General features: G+C 42.8%; 1 protein-coding gene across 7 annotated transcripts in view; it reads right to left on the bottom strand.

The window, feature by feature from the left end:
• RBMS3 (RNA binding motif single stranded interacting protein 3) overlaps positions 1-20,661 on the bottom strand; it is an 862,898-nt gene that overhangs the window by 551,183 nt on the left and 291,054 nt on the right. Inside the window, exon 1 of one of the 7 annotated variants that reach the window (XM_077304655.1) lies at positions 16,262-16,500. The exons of the other annotated variants lie outside the window; for them this stretch is intronic. Coding sequence (XP_077160770.1) covers positions 16,262-16,336 — 75 coding nt within the window. The 5' untranslated portion in view covers positions 16,337-16,500. Of the gene's footprint in view, positions 1-16,261; positions 16,501-20,661 lie in introns of those variants that run through there. 7 annotated transcript variants of the gene reach the window in all.

Raw genomic sequence — 20,661 nt, 5'->3', positions numbered from 1 at the left:
CTGTGATGGTTCGATCACACATGCTAGTCACCAACGTGTGAAGCAGCCTTGAGATTTCTATAAGATGTGAGTACAAAATCACGCCAGTGGTCTCTAAGTGTGCATATGCACACTCACACAAATACCTTCCTGGCTAAGGGATATCTAAGTTCTGTCTAAGGGACGTCTAAGTTAATCAAGAAATGGAATTTTCAGTGTTCTACAATTGTTTAAGAACACTGTGCATAGTTCTACCTAAACAGAGTTTCTCCCCCCCCCCACACACACACACACCCATCCCAGGAACACTCAAAGCTAATTACAGACACAGAAACAATTTCAAAAATTTCAGTGATGTGTACTTGCAAGGAACGTGTAGGGTGAGGGTGCCAAGACAAAGTCATACTAAATCCTTTCCCAAATGGCAGTGTATGTATTTGCCCTTTTCCTTTGTTTTTTTGTTCTCACAAATAATTGGGAGTCTCACCCATTTTTGTGGCCAGCACTTCCAATTAATGTATTTTTCTTTTATGACATTTGATCATCATTTCCACATAACTAACCAATTATGTACCGGGGGGGGGGGAGTGCATGACATCAACAGCAGCCCAGCCCCACTTTAGGACCTCCTATGCCCCGTAGCAAGAGAATGCTGATTTTTTTCTTGTTGCCTTTTGGGCCATGGCCACCATTAGTGGCCAGGCCAGGCCTGTGCACACAGCCTAGATCCTCCCCTATCTACAGTGTCCCAGCAAGGACAAAACATGGCCCGTTGTGGAAGTAACCCCTCCTGCACCGCCCCCGTGATAAAGCACGATGTAACCTTTCCACCCTGGAGTTGTGCATGCACACGCATGCTGCCCCGCTGCAACAAATCACCAGTGGTCTGGCACAGCCACCGCCATGCATAATTGGTCATAGAGAAACAGATGTCCACTTCAACAATAAGAATTTAACAGTAAATATGGACAGGAAAACAAAAAACACAGGAGTAGTTTTGCCCAGACCGAATCCAACCTATATCAAAAAAGTGATTTTTAAATTAAAACTGTAATTATGAAATGGGGTAAACATCCATATTGTCTAACAACAGAAATGTTGGGGTGTCTTTCAGCTGCAGTTCCTACAAATATCCTCAAAAGAGTAAAGGCTGGTTTCCATCACTTCAAAAAAACTGCTGTTAGATAACACAGGAGCCATTTGTCTGGTTCAGCATTTCTCTCATGTTTTCCCTCCCCCCAGCCGTTTTAGAAGGATGGGTTTAATTTACAAGCCAAACAAAACACAGTACACCATTAAATTACCGTGGTAGGTATCTGACCTGTGTCTCCATCAAAAGGAGACAAAGAGAGGGAAGGGTGACAACTCTCTACTGTAAGCATCCTCAGTTTTAGTCAAGCTCTACAGCTCTAATTTAGCAGACTGTTTTGCAACAGCATTTCCTACAGTTAACAGGAACACGAACGCCTCTAGCAGATTATTAACAGATTATTTTCACCAGCCCATCCTACACCTTATTCAGATTTCTTGATTCTTTCTCTTAAAAAAAAAACCCAACACATTTATAAAAAATGTATACTAATGTATTCCCACATGTGGAATTCCCTAAGATGTTCTCATACATTCACTAACATGCCTATTTGTTTTTTAATGTGCACATTAGTCTTCATTAAAAATGAAATCATGTTCCTGAATCATGCGCATATTAGAAGAGCTTCAAGCCCCTCTTCCCCTCTCCAAATCATTTTAAATATTTCATAGTTTGTTAAGAGATGAAACAAGAGATCACCAACACAGCAAAGACTGTAGACAGTATCTATCGTGAATCAAAAGATGTAGGGGAAAGGTCATGTACAAGCTCACTGGCAGAAATCCGAGTACGCAGTGTAAAACAGCGAGAAAAGGAAGGGGAATTACGTTTGCAGTTATGGTTTCCCTTTATCAGGGCATCCTTCAATTGGAGAGACACCATTCCCAGATAGGGCTGCCGATCGAGGGGGATCGGGGGACAAAATTCCAGGGGCCCATGGCCACTGGAGGGCCCCCTGAAGTCAGCAATATGCTGTATTCACACAGAAGGCATTTTTAAATACAAAACAGTTAATAGTGAAGTTCTGTCTGCAGTTATGAGGTGTGTAGGGAAGGTGAGGGATGCCAGTCCACAGGTGGGACCTAGGGAACCCTGGCTTTACAGTTCACCTCCAGGCAACAGAGTTCAGTTCCCTTGGAGAAAATGTGTGCTTCAGAAGGTGGACTCCATAGCATTATACTCGGTTAAAGTCCCTTGCCACTCCCATCTCCACTTCAGCTATTTCCCAACCTAGAACACACAGCAAAGAGCTCCTTGACCTTTCTGCAGGACCCATTTGCTGATCAGTTCTTCCTAAACCAAGTCTGCCCTAGAGCAACTGAAGACCTGCCATGATAGGATGCAGCCTCCTAACAACAATTATGCTGTTAGTTCCACCCAGCTCCTGCACAATCAGGTCTTGCCTTATTAATGTGTCCTTGGGGGGCTTTCCTTGTCTTTTCTGTCTTTTCCATATCAGCTTCGTTTTTTGTCTTTTCCATTTCTGTCTTTTCCACATCTCCTTCGTTTTCCTCTCTTCCTTTCACGGTCTGCCATCCATCTATCCAAACTTCTAATCCTCCCCTCCTTTATTTTTCAGTATTAATATTAATGCCACTTCACACATCCTGTTTGGCAACTTAGTATGCATTTAATAGTAGCAACAGTAGTAATGTAAAAGGAAACTTCTGTTAATATTAAAGACAGAAAGGGGTGTTAATAATCGGGGATTTGAACCTGGCTTTCCCATATCCTGGGCTGATCCTTTAATCACTACACAATCTTAGTTTCCACTGCAAATTGTATGAGGTTATGGAAATAAGCTAGAGATAGCATGGACCAAGATAGTCCATAATCAGGCCCCAAAATAACACCCACCCTGGCCTCACTGGTCAGAGAGGCAGAAAGACCAGCTCCCAATGCCAGACCCACCCTTCGCCTCCCCCCCCAAATCTGGGAATTTTACTTGGGGGCATTGAGTTAATAATGGTTTAGCTTCTCTATGTTGTTTTTATGAATGCTGTTTCCCACCCTGAGTGACTGGAAGGGGGTGCTAAAATAACAACAACAACAACAACAACAACAACAACAACAACAACAACAACTATTATTATTATTATTATTATTATTATTATTATTATTATTATTATTATTATTATTATTATTATTATTATTATTATTATTATTATTATTATTATTATTATTACTAGATGCTTTCCTTACCCCCTCCACCCTTAACATGCATGATAATAAATGTTAATGTACCTCAGTGGTAACAAACGAGGAATAGAAGTTGGAATTTTTTAAGCTATTTACATTATGCCTTTATTCCCAAGCGGCACCCAGAGCACCTTGCATCATTCTTTCCTCATCCATTTGACCTTCACAATAACCCTGCGAGGGAGGTTAGTCTGAGAGGGAGAGTCAGGTCCAAGATCAGCCAGCAGGCTTCCATGGCATGAGGGATGATTTGAATCTGGGTTTCCCATATCCTTTAACCACAACACAACCTTAGTTTCCACTGCAAATATCAGGAGGCTATGGAGATAACCTGGACCAAGATATTCCAGTTCCTTTATTCTGGGCCCTATTTTACCTTTCCTAGTTTTATTTTCTAATGACTTACGCCTGCTGCAAGTGGACAGACAGATGGACATGTGAATCCTTATAGTATTATAGATGCATGCTAGAACCCAGCCAAGTAATTTGTTTTGTAATAATATTTGGTTTGGACCATGGCAGGGTGCCCAGATGGAAATTTTGTCCAGAGAGGAACACAGTGGCTCTCTGCATCCCAGTTTCTACCCATCTCTGTTTGTCCTATCTGTCCTCTCCATAAGTGTTTCCTCAGACGAGGGGTCAGGCACATTCAAAACAGAACAGGACCAAACAAACAAGCAAACAAACAGGATTGATTATTTAGGTTTGCAGCTAGAAAAATTGTAAAGTGAATTAAACTGCAGCCGTTTGGGGGTGGGGATGAGATAACAACGCCCAAAAGTGAAAATCATTTAATGTGCACAGCTACTTCTCAATCTGTATCTCCCATATAATTAAGTCTACGCCTAAAGAATAGAATAAAATTAAAACATATAAGTATCTAATATGTAAATTTCATATCATGAATGGCATGTCCCTCTAAGACTGCAATTCTAAGCACACTTATGCATCAAATGAAATTGTACACATTTGTTTGATCTTTTATTCAAGCTTTCAGACACAACACTTTTGATGACAAGCACATGTGATTACTAGAGTACTTTGCATATTGAAAAGTGGTAGCAGAAGTCTTATGAACAACTGAATATAAGTGACAAACATGTAGGAGCATCAATTAAAAATACATTTCTAAGCTGTTTTCTAAAAAAGCCTTAACACTTCTAGTTATGCTACTGTTTCGGTCAGAAAAATGCCACCATTTTCCCCTGTTCTCATGCTGTTATGTTTCCTTATAAATTTTTATTTGATCATGTTCTGAATTTTTATTATTAGTATTATAAGCTTATGGATGTGGATAATTCATATTTATATATTTCCAGGTAAACACCATAGTAGAATAGCAAAAGGGAGAAAAATAAAGGGAATTCTCAACTGTAGATAGGCATGCCAACCTCCAGGTGGGACCTGAGGATGCCTCAGAATTACAGCTCATCTCCAGGTCAATTTCACTGAAGGAAATGGCCATTTAGAAGGTGGTCTGTATGGCATTATACTCCACTGAAGTCTCCCCCCCCAAAAAAAAAATCCCACCCTCTGCAGGCTCCACTCCCAAACTCTCCAGGTTTTTCCCAATCCACATTAGAGTTGACAACCCTAAAGGGATATAACCACATAAACTTCTACTGCTACTAAACACTGTTATCCATTAAATGTCACTACAAGTTCTTTGAAACTACCGTTGGTCCAGAAGTACTTTTTGGCTGGGCAGGCATGGAAATTATTACTCCAATTTTTATATGACTGGTTTTCAGGGTCTCCAGGCCAAATCCAAACTGCTGATTTTTATCTTTAAAAGTCTAAACAATCTGGGGATTACTCAAGGAACACCTACACAGCTTCGGTGCATTTAAGTCAGCTGCACATGCTTTGCTAAATGTTGAGCTACAGGAAGTATGGCGGCTGTTTACAAAGGAAGTGTCTTTTCACTGGTGGCACTAGAGCTGAAAATTCCTCCTTCACAGGAAAGGCCTGTTTGGCTTCAGCCCCCAAGCTTTGGTGATGGGAATTTAGTTTCAGGTGTCTTTAGTGAGTTAATGATAATCTGTTGGCAAAGTTGCTGTTGAGTCTTTGTTACTTCTTGTGGCTGGTCAGTTCTGTCCTCTAGTTTGTTTCAGTTGCTGCTATTATTAGTTATCTGACAAAAAGTTGTAAACTTCATAACAAGTTCATAGATGGGTTGTAAACCTTATAAACGATTACTCAACTGCATGGGGAACGCAGGGGTCTGTTTCACCAGTGAGTTCACAATAGGCCACATTACCAATCCAAACTGTAGTGGATGACAATACCTATCCTCCTTTTAAAGTTTGACGACGCTGCTTTAATTCATGCTTCCTTGAGCGTATTTTAGTTTACATAATGCCTAGCAGAGCTTAAACAGTTCTCAAACAGTTTTGCAAAGGGAGCTCTTCTGCCAGTCTTTTGGTTGAGGTCAAACTGAATTCAATCACTTCTCATTGGCCCCTGAGCCCCCCTCCCATGAAAGCCACCTCCGACATGTCCATCCTAAGGGGCTGTCAGTATGTTACAGTTAAAACTGGATGTTCTTACCATGTTTGTTCCATTATGTTACTGTTCTCCTGGTATGGCTGTTTCCCTATTGTTCACTTTATCATGTTATTTGTACTGTTTTTTCTCCAGTTCCATCTAACCGCCCTGAGCCTCAGGGCGATTAGATGGAACAAACAAACAAATATTGAGAGCCATCTTGGTTGTACTGGATAGGAGTGCGGACTTCTAATCTGGCGAACCAGGTTTAATTCCTCACTCCTCCACAGGCAGCCAGCTGGGTGACCTTGGGCTCACCACACCACTGATAAAGCTGTTCTGACTGAGCAGTGATATCAGGGCTCTCTCAGCCTCACCTTCCTCACAGGGTGACTGTTGTGGGGAAAGGAACAGGAAGGTGAATGTAAGCTGCTTTGAGACTCCTGGTAGATGAAGGCGGCATATAAGAACCAACTCCTCCTTCTCCTCCTGAATATTTTGCCAATATCAAATACTAGATACACTCAGGAAAGCTGTAATACAAACACTCACACAACAGTTCATCTACACCTGGAGTGTTAATTCACAAAGGTCTATTCTGCTGAAGTAGTCAATTTACAGACGCATGAGCTAAGAACAAAGCAGCATTTGATTCATCTTCAGTGGGGGAAAAAAAGTTCAACAACTGGTTTCTTACATAAATTTCAATCACAATTGAATGAGGTCATTTCCCTATGTAGAAACATTAAAAAATCAACACTAACCTTAGGCTAACATAGATAAAATATATGTCATGGAGAAACTGTATGTCATATTACACCACAAGTTGCTGAGAGAATTCTACCGGCAAGAAAACATGAAACCGTGTATGTTTTATGACTTCTGTTTAGAATGCTCTGCACAAGTAAGATGCCTTCTCCTATAGTCACGATAAAGAGTATTAAGCAAAAATTCAACAAGTACTACATTTATACGGATTGCTGTAATAGAATTTTATCAACAGAATTTTATTTGAAATTCAATCCAAGTTTTTTTCATTCCAGTCTTTTATATCTATATACCACACACAGCATATGGCAGACCAAATTGTATTCTAGTCATCAAAGCCAAGAATCCCTTTCACCATACTCAAATAACCCAGGCAGACTTCTTAGATTATGAATAATATAAGATTGCTATAAAGATCACAAATACATTTCTACCACAGTAGATTCTGCCTAGGAGTAATGTGATGGTTGAGCCCATGCAATATGTACCTTAGCAAGCAAAACCTAACACATCAGCCAGAAGTTGCAGTTTTCCAGGTCCCTGAGATATTCCACTTCATGTTTTCACACTGTCAAGCAGGCAACAAAACCAGGAACTCCACTGGTTAACTCTTGGCCACGTAACTGGTAAACAGCATAAACTTGGTGGTTCATAAGCCGTGAAGACCTGGGATCATGCAAAGGCAGATTTTTTATCTTCTTTGAGGTGTGTTTCTTATTCATATTGGGGAGCAGCAGAGAATGCCACTCACATTGTTGCAAACCCAGTAAATGCTGATGGGTTTGTATCCACTTACTTAATCAATACAATGGCCCTTTCTAAGGTATTAAAACAATACATTACACACCATAGGGTAACAACGACGCCACGGCAGTGCCCGAAGGAAAACTTTCCCACAAAAGACAGAAAAAATATAAGCAAGGGGAGTGATACCTAACAATCCTCAGTGAGACAGAATATTATAATTAGATAACATCAGGAGAGCACACCACTGAATAAATACAACTATGTAAAATGAAAGCATGAAATTGAATTGACACTGATGTGTTTTACATGTAAATTACTTTCTTGGACATATAATGAAACTTTTGGCGCTTTTTTCAATCGACATTCAGCTCCATAACACTCAAACAAGAAAGGAGACAGAGAATAGTCTAATAATACCACCCGGCTCTCAAAAACAACAGAACCGTTTTCCTAATTACATTATCTTCTAACCTAGTCATCAGTTGCTTGCCTGTCACTAGAATTTTTCTCTTTATCTGTTAGCCTCTAGTATGTGACTGTTACCACAGCAGATGCAGACAATTAAAAAAAAATTCTTTACTCAGTTTCTTTTTATAAAGAATATGCAAATGTTAACTGGCTGCTCACTTTGCATTTCTAACAAGTTACGCAGCTGAGAAAGCAAGAGGAAACTTTAAGTGAGTGGATTAGTACGTACACTTTAACATCTTCTACATAGTCCACATCGCCTACTGTGGCCAAAGAGAAAGTAGCCTGAGTGGCACAGCTGGGCAGACTGCCCCATTTGGAGCACTGGCTTTCCCTCTCTACACATATTTGGAAAGGAAAGTGCTGACTTTTGTTTGTTTTTGTTTTCTTTAACATTACAACTTCTTTTTAGAGCAAGAAAATTCCAGATTACAAAGACAGCAAGAACCGGGTTTGATTCCCCGCTCCTCCACAGGCAGTCAGCTGGGTGATCTTGCACCAGTCACAGTTTCTCTTGGAGGCCTCTCAGCCTCACCTACCTCACAAGGTGCCTGTTGTGGGGAGAGGAATGGTAGGCAGTACTAAGCTGCTTTGAGATTCCTTTGGGTAGTAAAAAAAAAACAGGGCACCAAAAAACAGCTCTTCTTCGGTGGCTTGCATTTTCACCAGTGTGGTAGTGCATCAAACCCCCCCCCCCTCATCTGATCAACCCAAGGTTCATCGAGATCTGAGTGCATTTTTAAAGATGATTTCATCTTTACCATGCAATTCCAAAACAACGTCCCCTTTATTAGTCTCAGCATGGGATGTTTAGAGGGGAGTAAACTATAAGCTGAAGAAAATTAAGGAAGATGGGAATTATAAGAATTTTAAAAATTGAATTTGCAAGGAGAAGAAGAAGAGTTGGTTCTTATATACCACTTTTCTCTACCCAAAGGAGGCTCCAAGCAGCTTACCCCAAGCGTAAAGTCTTCCCTTTACTTTCCCTATAACAGACACCCTGCGAGGTGGGTGATGCTGAGAGAACCCTGATATTCCTGCTCGGTCAGAGCAGTTTTCTCAGTGCCGTGATAAGCCCAAGGTAACCCAGCTGGCTGCATGTGGGGGAGTGCAGAATCAAACCCAGCGTCCACACTCCTAATCACTACACCAAGCTGGCTACACATAAGCTTCTAATACCAACAATTTGTAGGCCTGGATTTAGAGTAACTTTTCCATTAACAGAAGGGATGAGTAATTTCTCCCAATTCCCTCTTCCTGCAGCAGATCACTAATTTGCCTCTTGTGTGTTCCTGAGGCTTTCCTGGATAGATTAATGGGATGCACTAGGATGGAGGGAGGAATGTTCTGCTGCATGCCTTGCATGAGAGGAAATTTGCTCTGGATTTGGTCACCATAGCTTGGTGACACAATAATAAACATTCCAGTGGGATATATCAAAATCACTTATTTCCATTCATTTCAATCCCTCAAATAAATTTGATATCATGTTGTTGTTAAATAAATCCTGTCTGAAACCATACAATTTTTCTGAGATAATTTTGAAAAATAAGATAATTTCAGAAAACATTGCAAATTCAAATTTGCACAGTAAAATCATGTATCTTTGTCAATCCAATATGAATACATGTAGAAATAGGTTCTTTGTGTTAACTGTTATCCTGGGTACACACATTCTGAATATCACACAGACAAGATGGCTGGTATCTCATGTTCTGCATCTGGAGTGCTTCTGCTCTGTTCCCTTCAGATGGTTTGCACTGCTCTATCCCCTGCTTATAGAGGTTACTATAAACCAGAGTTAGTCAAACTGCAGCCCTCCAGATGTCCATGGACTACAATTCCCATGAGCCCCTGCCATTCGCTGGACATCTGGAGGGCCACAGTTTGACTATTCCTGCTATAACCTATATAAGATTCCAAGCTATGCTTACAGCTCTGCATTTTGCTCAATTTTTGCACAATGCATGATTCCAACATCTCTGTATCTGTGGAAACCTGGAAGTTGTGGACCTTATCCACTGTGTTTTAGCATGTCCATTCCATGATGAAACAAGGAATAAGTTTATTTGAAGGTTCATGAAAGGGAACATTACGAAACCGAACTATAGTTTTAAACATTAATACCAAATTTTCCCAAAATGTCAGAGCATTATAAAATGATTTTCTATTGTCTGATTCTGACCCATATGTATTTAATATAGTAGCCCTAGCAACCAGGAAAATCAGAGCTAAAATGGTTATGTAGAAAATGGTATCCCTAGATATCTGAATTCTGGTTATTGTATTTTTAATTGGTTATTGAATTTTATCTGTTGTTATCTGTGAAGGCCTTCAGCCAATACAATATAGTCTACCTACCTACCTACCTACCAACCACTGAATCCAGACAACCTCCACACCTAGAAGATCATCTCCACTGCCTAAGCTTGGTGATGAGATTTTCTGATCTCCAAAAACACGCGAGTTCAATGGGGCTGCTGTTCTTGGGAAGTAGATAGTCCCCTCAAACGTGATATATATTTATAATATAAAATACTAATACTATAAAATTCTATGCATAAGTTTTAAATTCCCTGGCAGCACACAGTTCCCTTTTGTATGGAAGACTCTGAATACATACACATGCCACAAACATGAATTCTCCTCAACCAATCATTGATGTATGTGTAAGTATAGCCTCTACAAAGACCTTACAAAAAGCATTACGACAATATAGGATTCAATAAATGTCTCTCTGCCACATCTGCAGCCTCTTGTTATTGAACAAGTATATTACAAATGCTCTTATTCACACACGCTTCTGATATTACCGTATTTAATCACAGACAGCTGGAGCTTACAGGAACTCTTTACAAAACCAAATCATAATGTCAAACTCGAAGCAAGTTTTGAAGAGACATTCACTGATGCTTTTTCCATTAGTCGAATTTTTATGACACAAAGAAACAAATATCACTTAGAAAAGTGGCTTACACAGTTGTGAAAACTAAAATGGATTAAATGCTTTTGAAGTGGGTTGTTGTATATCATGCCTCTCTCTTTCGGAAGTTCTAGTGTGGCAAAGTAAGGCTAGATTACATCTTATCAATACAAAGTTCATATGGTCCAGTCTTATTTACAGCAAGACCTGAAATGAACCCAGGTACTTTTTGTCAACAAGCATCCTTATCTGACTTTCATGCAAATCTAGACACATTTCTCCTGAGAGCTACTCCCCAAATTCTTTGAATTAAAGAGTATCACATCTCTTGCTGACTTCTCAGCTGGTAACAAAGGTACAGGAAGAGAATTCAACCTGATCCTTTTTGAACATGCCATGTGTAAAATATTATTGCACATTATAAATACTAAATGTGGATACTTATTATAGCTTGTTGTCTGTAGTTCTTGTCTTCATCCCTAACGCCTTCAGGCCTGATTTGGCAAAAATGTGTATGTGTGTAGTTTCCTTTAATGAGCCAAGTCATTTGTTTGTTTTGCAAAACAAAGTAGTACATAAGCAAAAAAACAGTCAGGTCTCCATGAATGAACCACGTTGAAACAACCGTCAGAAAGAACAACCAATATACTCCAGAGTATTTACAGAGGCTGTAGACCTGACAGCAAGAGAAATGTTTTTAACCTGTGAATGTACAAATGCCGATGAAAAACGAGTTTGTGTCTCTTGGCTTCTAAAGGAAATAATTTCAACCCTTTGTATTCCACATCAATCACTGGCACCACGCCAGGAACAGATATTAATCCAAATACTTTCCTATAATCAAAAGTGTATCCGTTATTATCCATATCCATATAATGGAACAAAATGTTTCCTTTCTGACAGCTGCAAGTGATAAGGGGGGGATATAATTTATTGATCTTAACAAGACTCTAAATACATATCAACCTTGATCCTAGAAAATGCATTTCTTCTCATTTACACATATTTGCTGCCACTTTGACAAAATAAGCTCCAGCAAGACTTTTGAGCCCCGGTCTGGCGGCTATCCAAGGTGCAGATGGCTTGAAAGGCAGCCTGAAATCAGTGTGTGGTTGATGAAATACTCCTTACACCTGACCCCTACTTCACACTAGGCACAAAACACAAGCTGAACACGACCAATCAGAGAAGCTTCATCGGGCATCTTGGTTTTCTGGAACTCTTTCCTCAAGGCATTCAGTGAGGCCAGATGGCTAAAAGTGGGGGGATCGCAGTAAACTGAGAAAGGAGCACTGGGATTAGGAGAAGAGAAAAACAGGAAGGAGGAGGGTAGGGGAGAAAGGCAGGAACAGTATTGTGGCATTAAAAAAACTGCAAAGGGCTCTATCCAATGAGTTCAGCAAGTTAGAAATGCAGTAAATGTTTTTAAACACTTCCACCACCACCCCAAAGGCCTACTTTAAAAAAATCTAACAATACACATAGTTTTCCAATTCTGTTCCTCATATAGAATCTCATCTATTCTAGGTGCCTAGCAAACAGGTCAGGAAAATAATTTGCCAACGTTGATATTAAGGTGGTCTCAAGTTCATCTTTTTCCTCAGGCACTTTATTTGTTCACTCTCCCTTCTTATAATGACCATAAATATGTCACTTTAGTACATGTTTTCATATATTCACGTACATACATGTTGGAGAAATGTTGTTCTTCCTGTTACGCTTTATCCCCATGAGTACAACCTGAATGCTGGCTTCACTATTTATTTTGCACATATCCTCTTTCTAAGATTTTGTTAGCCAATTAGAAGGCTTTAAAAAAGCATGTGACTTAAAAGCATGTTCAAAATACACCAAAAGCAAACAATAGGCTACAGCTGAAAATAAAGCACAACCAATGTGAGCACAAATATACAGTTCTTCAACCAATGTCAGAGATCAAATTCTAAATGCAATATCCATTTATAGATAATTCTGACCTGAAGGGAGAAAAAACATTGATTTAGCACACTGCTTAGAACTGTTATTTCCAAAGGCGGAGGAAAGCCCCAGAATGAACTGAACTTCAAAAAGCAACTGGCAACACATTCATAATGTTTTGATGGAATAAATTCCAATATGTGCACTTTGAATCCCTTAGTCTTAGGCATTCACTAAACAAAAGAGACATCTCTTTCCTCCTATATTCACCGGCAGTTAGTACTACAATTAAAAACCATGAGCCCAGTTCATAAGCCTTATGCTAACACTGTGCACACCATAGTAGTAAATTTATACATTTTAGAAAAAGTTCCAACCACGCAGTAAATCATCTTGTGATAAATGCATATCCCTTTTTCAATACGGCTTGACTGTCTAAAGCCGTATATTAGAGATCAGCAACAAAACGCATTTAGACGGACGCAAATTCATAATACGCCTTCGATAAACAGATCCTGTTCCAAAGACTTTGGCCACAAGGTTAATGTAATACAGTCTAAATTAGGACAGCCAGAGAGTTTCACAACAAAAAGATGAAAATTACGTTACGCTTTCATTAGCTTGTCATTCATATATGGAAAAGAGATACCTGTTTCTTTCTTTCTTTCTTTTTTTAACTAAGCGTCACATCAAATTGTACTGAGTTTTCCAAAGCCTGCATATTTTCAAATCAATTTCTAAAGCAGACAAGTACTAAAATCAAATTGCATGAATTTCAGGTTACATAAAAGGTCTGGGACGTCTAATTGTCAGTGGGTTGTTAAATAGGACAAATGTGTAAAAATGGTCAAATATTAACCTTGCAACTCAAATTCTGAAGCAGAAGTATCATCATGGTACTATACTTCACAAACAATATCACTTAGACACGTTTAAGGTGTTTGGACAAAGGCAAACCCTGGAGGAAAGCATTAAAGGCATACTGTAAAAGCCAAACAGCATTATGAATGCTCCATGGGTTGCACATTAATACCTGTAATAACACAATGTGATTTCTAATAACTACGCTGCCACTATTGTGTATTGATTTTCAAATGAGAGTTCATATGGATGCGCATTCTGATTGCACCATTCTGATGGGTTCCCAAATATTACAACTGTGATCTCTCCAGTATGGCTGAAATCATTAGGTAATATATTACCATATATTGCTATGACAGGCATAATAAATGACCATCTTCCCACCATACTGTTATTTGGTTACCAAAATATTAGCTTGACAGAAATGATGACTCTCAGCTGCCGCTTTTTTTTTAAGTTCCAGAAGCTTATGGATAGCTTGAATGTAACGAAGTCCAGATGCTGCCTGTCTACACTGCCTTAAACTCTTTAGAACTATAGTGTATGTATATATACACACGTGTGTTAATTTTATTACACGTGCAGTCTTACTGGGCAGTACACTCACTTTCTTCTTGTGTGCATGACCACTAACATGTATGAGGGATAACTGAATGTCCTGTGCATAGATTTCTGCACAATAAGGTTACAGAGTTTGTAACAATGCCTATATTTCTCTATTAATATATTGTCTAATTAAATCACTCGTGACAGAAACGAAAGGTCACCCATAAAATATTAATCTGTAATGTTTATCCTTTTTAAAAAAAACACTATTTGTATGGGGGGTATAATTACAAATGCTGCCTGTCCACCTTTTCTTTTAATGGAAATGTAGTAAGGCTATTAATACATATAATAATGACAAAATTCTTGGAGGAAAAGAGGCACACCTAATGTCACCCCTTTGCAAAGGACAGTTGTCTTTTTTTGACTCAGCCACAAGGTCACGTTTCTCAAGAAGCATATTGTGTACAGTGGAAACGAGTAGTTTGAAAGCAAAGTGACAGGCACTGCTTAAACAACATAAGCCATGGAATATCCACGGTGTCTTATCAAGTACTTGAGGCTATTGTTCTTTCTTCACCCACCAAAATAAAGTCCCCATAAATTGCTTCATGTCCTTGACTTGCCAGGTTTTGAGGAATGCCAAGCCTCTCATCCCTATACCCCTAAACAGTTAAAGCTATAGGCAATATAGCAGTCAAGATAGCTACAGGCTGCTGCTGCTGCTGAACCAGCAGCAGTGGCAATATATACTAAATGGCCACAGAGGTAAAATGCAATTTGAATCGACCTTGAGCAGGAAAAAAAAATAGTAAAAACAATTGTTCAAAAAGCCTAAAGGATTTGATGGAGAACAAAGATGGTCTGTACGCTGCAGTGTACCTAGCCGATCAGTGGTCTCCAGGGCTCAGTGGAAATCTTATCAATTGCAGAAGGATATCCTGCTGACCCCTCCCCCCCAAAGCGACAACCTTCTTGCTTTTCATAACTAGTTAATTTATATTAGGAGAGAGCTGATGATGTAGTGCCATCACAAAAATAACGCCCAAAGTAAAGAAAGTGAACTTGGCTGCAGAGAGCTGTGACCATTTCACTACGCCGGTAACTGAAAGCACCAATCATTCAGACACTTCTCCCCCACACAAAAAAATTATACCCTGTGCATTTCAATTGGCTCTTCAAGTTTGTTTTCCCTCTAAGGAATGCTCACATTCATATGATTCCGGGCATCAAACTTCAGAATACTATTTTTCTTTTTTAAAAAGTTCATCGGCAGTGCGTGGAATCTATTGAGGGAGCCGAGGGCACGGCATAAGAGAACTGGGAAGAAATTTAAAATGGATTATTCAGTCCCTCTTTTGGCGCCTTGCACTACAGTCTTCCTAGCAGACCAAGGCCAGAATTGTCAATGATGCCCCCCAAGAAATACACTTCCACGCACAAAAGACACAAATGACTACCTGCCTCAAGTGAGACATCCCCCCAAAGTAGCAAACCTCTGCTTCCAGGTGGGTTAAGGAAAAAAAAAAGTCTAACTGTGCAATTTATTTTATATTATTATAATATACGACTATTGAATGAAACCTCACTCCCTGAGCTTGGGTCGGGTTGCCTCTGTGCCCTCCTTTGACCCTGGCGGCATTCAGGGATGCATCAGACTCCAGCGGGGAGTGTCCACAGCGTCCCCACAGAGGGCAAAGCGCTCAACTGCGCAGCCCACCGCCAGGGAGTCCCTGGACCCGCCATCCGCCTGCCTGACGCTGTCCAGAGGGGCGGCCGTCCTGTCGCACGAGGCGAGGGCTACCTGGGGCGGCAGCAGCAGCACCAACAGCAGCAGCAGGGCTCAAGCCCCCCAGCGCACACCTCCCCAAGCCGCCCCTCTCCCTCTCCTCTCCCTCCAGCTGCCCTTTTTATTGTCTTGCTCTCAACACACACACGCGCGCGCGCGCGCTCGCACATCGATTCTGCCCTTGCCCGTTCCTTTTCTTGTCTCCCACCCTGTCCCCAGCCCCCTCCGCTCCCTTCTGCTTGTTTAGCCTGCTTTTCATTCGACTCCTTTTCAGGCTTCCCCCCGGCAGCCAGGCAGCCAGGCAGGCGAGGGCAGAGAAAGCGAGCCTGCAATTTGCGCCAATCAACTATCCATCATCCGCTAAGTGCCTAATGGTATCATATCGACGGCGCTGGCCAGCCCCGGGAAGTCCCGCTCGCCGCCCGGCTCCCCCCCCCCCCCCGGCTCCGGCCCCAGCCCCGGCTCCGGCCCCGGCCGCGGCGCCTACCTTGGTTTGGAGATAGTGCGGGTAGTAGTAAGTGTACTGGGGGTACATTGGTTGCTGTTCCAGGCGTTTGCCCATGTAGCTGGAATCCGGCTCGCCGGTGCCGGGAACTCGAGGGCAGGGCTGCCACTTGCCCCAGGCCTTTCTCCCGCGCCAGCCCCTCCGCCGCCTCCTGACAGCACCGAGGGAGCGGCGCGGCCGGTCTCGCCAGACTTCCTCGCCTTCCGAGCCGCTCGCGAGTCTCCCCCGCCGCCGCCGCCGCCGCCGAGGAGCGAGACCCGGCCGGCACGCTCGCCCGCCCTCCCTCCCTCCCTCACGCACCCACGCGCGCACCCGCCGCTTCGCAGAAAGGAAAATCCGAAAGACTGGAGGAGCGCGAGGAGGGGGAGGAAGGTAGGGAGGGGGGGGGGCGAGACGTCGCCTGGCTCTCCGGCACCCTCCTGCCTCCCCGGCGGTGCCCCCCAAGCGGGCTCCGGGGACGTCAGTTGCCAGTGTCTGTAAAGCGGGCTGGGTGGGGGGTGAGTGGGTGGGGGGTTGGAAGTCCTGTCGGAGGAGCCGGGAAGAGGGCTAACTCCAAATCGCCGCAGCTCCGCCGGCTCTCGTCTCGCTCCCGTCGCTCCGAAGCCGCCTTCTTCCCGCCACCCTTGGCCAAAAAAAAAAATTGTCCTTGGAATTTTTTTTAATACATGGAAAATCAATTAAAAATAAAATTTAAAGGGGAGGGGGGGAGACACACAAAACCCCAAAGGAACCGAACCGAAAGCGCGGTGGCGGCGGCGGCCGGCTGTCCCCAGCCTAGTTGCGGCGGTCTCCGTGGCGGAGTGGCCGGGGGCTCCGGGATCGCCTCGCCTCGCCTCGCCTTTCATTCAAACCCCCTCCTTCCCCGCCGCCGGTGGGTGGAACTACCCAGCCGGCCTCTCCCAGGAGAAGCAGACGCAGTCCGGAAGGCTGCAGTGTTGCCTCCGACAAGCGCTCGGCGAGCTCCAGCCCAGCCCAGCCCCGCCGCGTCCCTCGCCTGCCTGGCTGGCAGACAGGCTGGAGAGCGCCGCAAGGCGAGCCCGGCTCGCCCGCCGGCCACGCTCCGGGACGCCGCGCGCTCCCCGCAGCCCTGCCGCGCCCGGAGCCCTCTGCGCAGCCACTTCCCAAAGTTGCCCCCCGAAGACGGCGGCCGCCCAACAGACCGAGGCTGGGCGAGAAAGTCTCGGGCAAGGGGGAGGGGGAGGGGGGAAGCGGCCTGCCCCTTTGATCATGGTTCCCCTCCCCCACTCCCCCCCCCGGCCCAAATGATGCCTCACGAGCCCGAGTGGGGGGCACGAGCGCGAGTTCCGCTCTCAAGGACTTCGTCCACGCACAGGCGACCCCGGCGCTGAAAAGGGGACGCCGGCCCTTTAATTTCGGCCGCTGCTTCTAAGCCGGGCAAGATCCCAGTTTTAAGGGCATGGCCAAAGAAACTGGTGCGAGAGCATCCGCCGGAGAAGACACAAGACGAGGGGAGAACTTCATCGGCAAGACAGCCAGAGTTCCATGTCTTGCGCTAACATTTTGAGAGGCTACATTCCATTAACTTTGCCCAAGCACTGAAGAGAGCCTGGGTAAGGGGGAATGGTATCCATTTAAATCTGGTCGTATCTGTGTGTGGAATTGGTGATCTTCACAGCGAGCAAATCCCACTAAAGCCGTTGGGATTTTCCTTCACAAGTGAGCATGCAGGGGATTATAAATTTAGATGTCCCCATCCTGTCCTTGTGCTGGAGATTTTCCTTGGGAATTGCTGCTCTCGCAAATAGTGGCAATCCTGCTATACAGGATCCAGCTCTTATTCTTCCATCAATCAAACTTGAAGAATGGAGGTTGGTTCCCCCATTAGTTTCTTCTAGATCTGTAGACAAGTCTCCAGTCACTGAATTTTCAAATGCTGCCTGGGGTCAAGCCGCAAAAGACTCCTGCAGGGAAACCAGTATTCTCGAAAGTAACATTGTCAAGATGGAGGGTAGTTTTTGCTCTTGTTATAAAGCAAAACAAAAAAGTCTCAGAGCACCAAACGGTAGTGTTTTTCTGTTCCCCAATCAGTTGCAAACATAGCCCCCTCTAGCTTCAGCAGAAATTGCTCCCAAGAAATTGCTCAAACAAAATGTGTGGAAATCAAGACGTATTATATACTTATTGTGGCCTCCATCACATTTTGGAGCACCAGAAATAAGGATTGTGGCGCATTCCTAAACACCTTTGCTAAAGACAAAATCCTGCCGAAATCAAATGAACATTCTACTGAATAACCATGCCCAGAGTACCTCGTTCCATACCCAATTATCAAGGTACAACAAACATAGAAGCTAATTCCGCACTACTACTTCCGCGCATCTGAGAAACAGAAAGCCAATTGTGTAAGATGTAGATGAAAGGTTTTCCATTGTAGATGCGGGTTCCAATCCACTCCTGTGGGGAACAGAAAAGCACTACATTTGGAACTCTGAGAGCTTTCTGTTTGTATAACAATGGCAAATGCTAACCTCCATCTTGACAGTGTACAATCACCCACTGACAGTGATCCCAAGAGAGCAAAAGATGTCAATATGAGTTAAGTAAGTAAATCTCTGTGCCTGTACCAGCAAAAAAAACCCCCCAAAAAAGCCTATTTGCCCAGTTTTTTCCCCCTAATGCCTAATGGCAGATGCTTCTTCTCAATCCACAGGAATCAAGTTAGTGTTGAAATTGACCGCAAGTCAATTGCTGGTCTAGCCAATTTTGGTAGCAAGGGTTAGTCGCCCGAGATGACCTGTTAACGGATAATATCTGTCCTTACGCAAGCATCCACATTCCTTATACCAGGGGTAGTCAATCTGTGGTCCTCCAGATGTCCATGGACTACAATTCCCATGAGCCCCTGCCAGCATTTGCTGGCAATTGTATGGGAATTGCATGGGAATTGCATGGGAATTGTAGTCCATGGACATCTGGAGGACCACAGGTTTTACTACTTCGTACATTCAAAAAGAAATCTGAAAGGTACCTAAAACTTTAGACACATGGAAGGAGGCAGATATGTGGGAAGGAGAGAGAAAGGTTACTCATCATGGTACTATCCGTTGCAAGCCCACAAAAGTTGAACCAGGAACCAAAAGAAAAGAACATGTGTACTACCAGCTGTGACAGCTTTCCATACCGCTCACATCCCTGAAAAGGCTATTGTCTGTATACAGACTCCTTTTCTGTGTCATTCAGTTCACAGAGCTATCTTCAGCTTTGCTGACAGTGATTTATTTATTTTTAAAAATAAAAATTAAGCAACACTGCATTGTTATTGTTTTTTTACTTAAATCACACATAATATTCTAATAGGACTGCTGTCAGCTGCTATATTATCAAGCAAATTATTTCAGGAGGCAAATTCCCTCCCCCCACGCACATATACACATTTTTTTTTCCCAAAAGGGGACACTTCACAAGGCTGGGAAGGGCTAAAATTAGACCTGCCAGCTGTATTTTGGTTTGTGGGCACATGTCTGCACGTGATGTGGGCATGCAAACATCACACTTGGCTTCACATTGTCAGCTGTTTATGGTATGCAAGAACAGTATTAATCACACAACTTTTATTTGTTTGTTTTTGTATTCCCATACCATGACGAGTCAAGCTAAAGATGCACCTTCCTCTTACCTGGCTCTTCCACAGCTTCACTGGCTTCCATGAACAAATCAAACTTTAGTTTGGATTGTCACCAGTTGTCTGTGGCATGACTGGAGAGATCCAGCACATCTGGGACTTTAAGTCACCTCCATTCAGTTTCTTAATAGTTCTTTCCAACTTTACAGCTACTTTGTAAATTTGCAGCCCACTCCTGGCACCATGTGTTGCTCTTTGGCTGGTAAATAACTTTAGGCTACAGTTCAACAATACTTGATTGCCATTAATAATTAGAGGACTCTGTTTTTAGGGGCCCTTGCTTGTCTCTTGAAGCTCCTCTGCCTGATAACGACAACCTCCCCTTAGTCTCTGTTTGGTTGCTCCTTCCCACCCATCTCTTACAGGAAATTTATCCTCACAGATAAAACATTAGATTTAGATGAGGGTTTCTATTCCTGCTTAAGTATAAAAATTACAAGGTGACCTTGAGCAAGCCACTAAGCTGTAGCCGTAATATCACTTTTCTGGGAATAAGCTCCATTGATTAACATGGGTGTGCTTAGAATTGCTTAGAATTGCTCCCTGACTCATGAAGTTGTGAGAACAAATGTGTGTATGCAGGGTGTGTGTGTATGGACAGCATAGACCCTGAACTCCTCAAAGGAAGAGTAAATAGAAAAGTAGCACATAAATAAAATGCCTCTTGGTATGAATGAACACTCAGGTTCTTCTGGACTTGAAAACAATTGGAGTGAAATTAAGGGGAAAGTCTACAAGT

Source organism: Paroedura picta, chromosome 11 (genome assembly GCF_049243985.1).
Source record: "Paroedura picta isolate Pp20150507F chromosome 11, Ppicta_v3.0, whole genome shotgun sequence".
Lineage (NCBI taxonomy): Eukaryota > Metazoa > Chordata > Lepidosauria > Squamata > Gekkonidae > Paroedura > Paroedura picta.
This window is presented reverse-complemented; position numbering and strand designations above follow the sequence as displayed.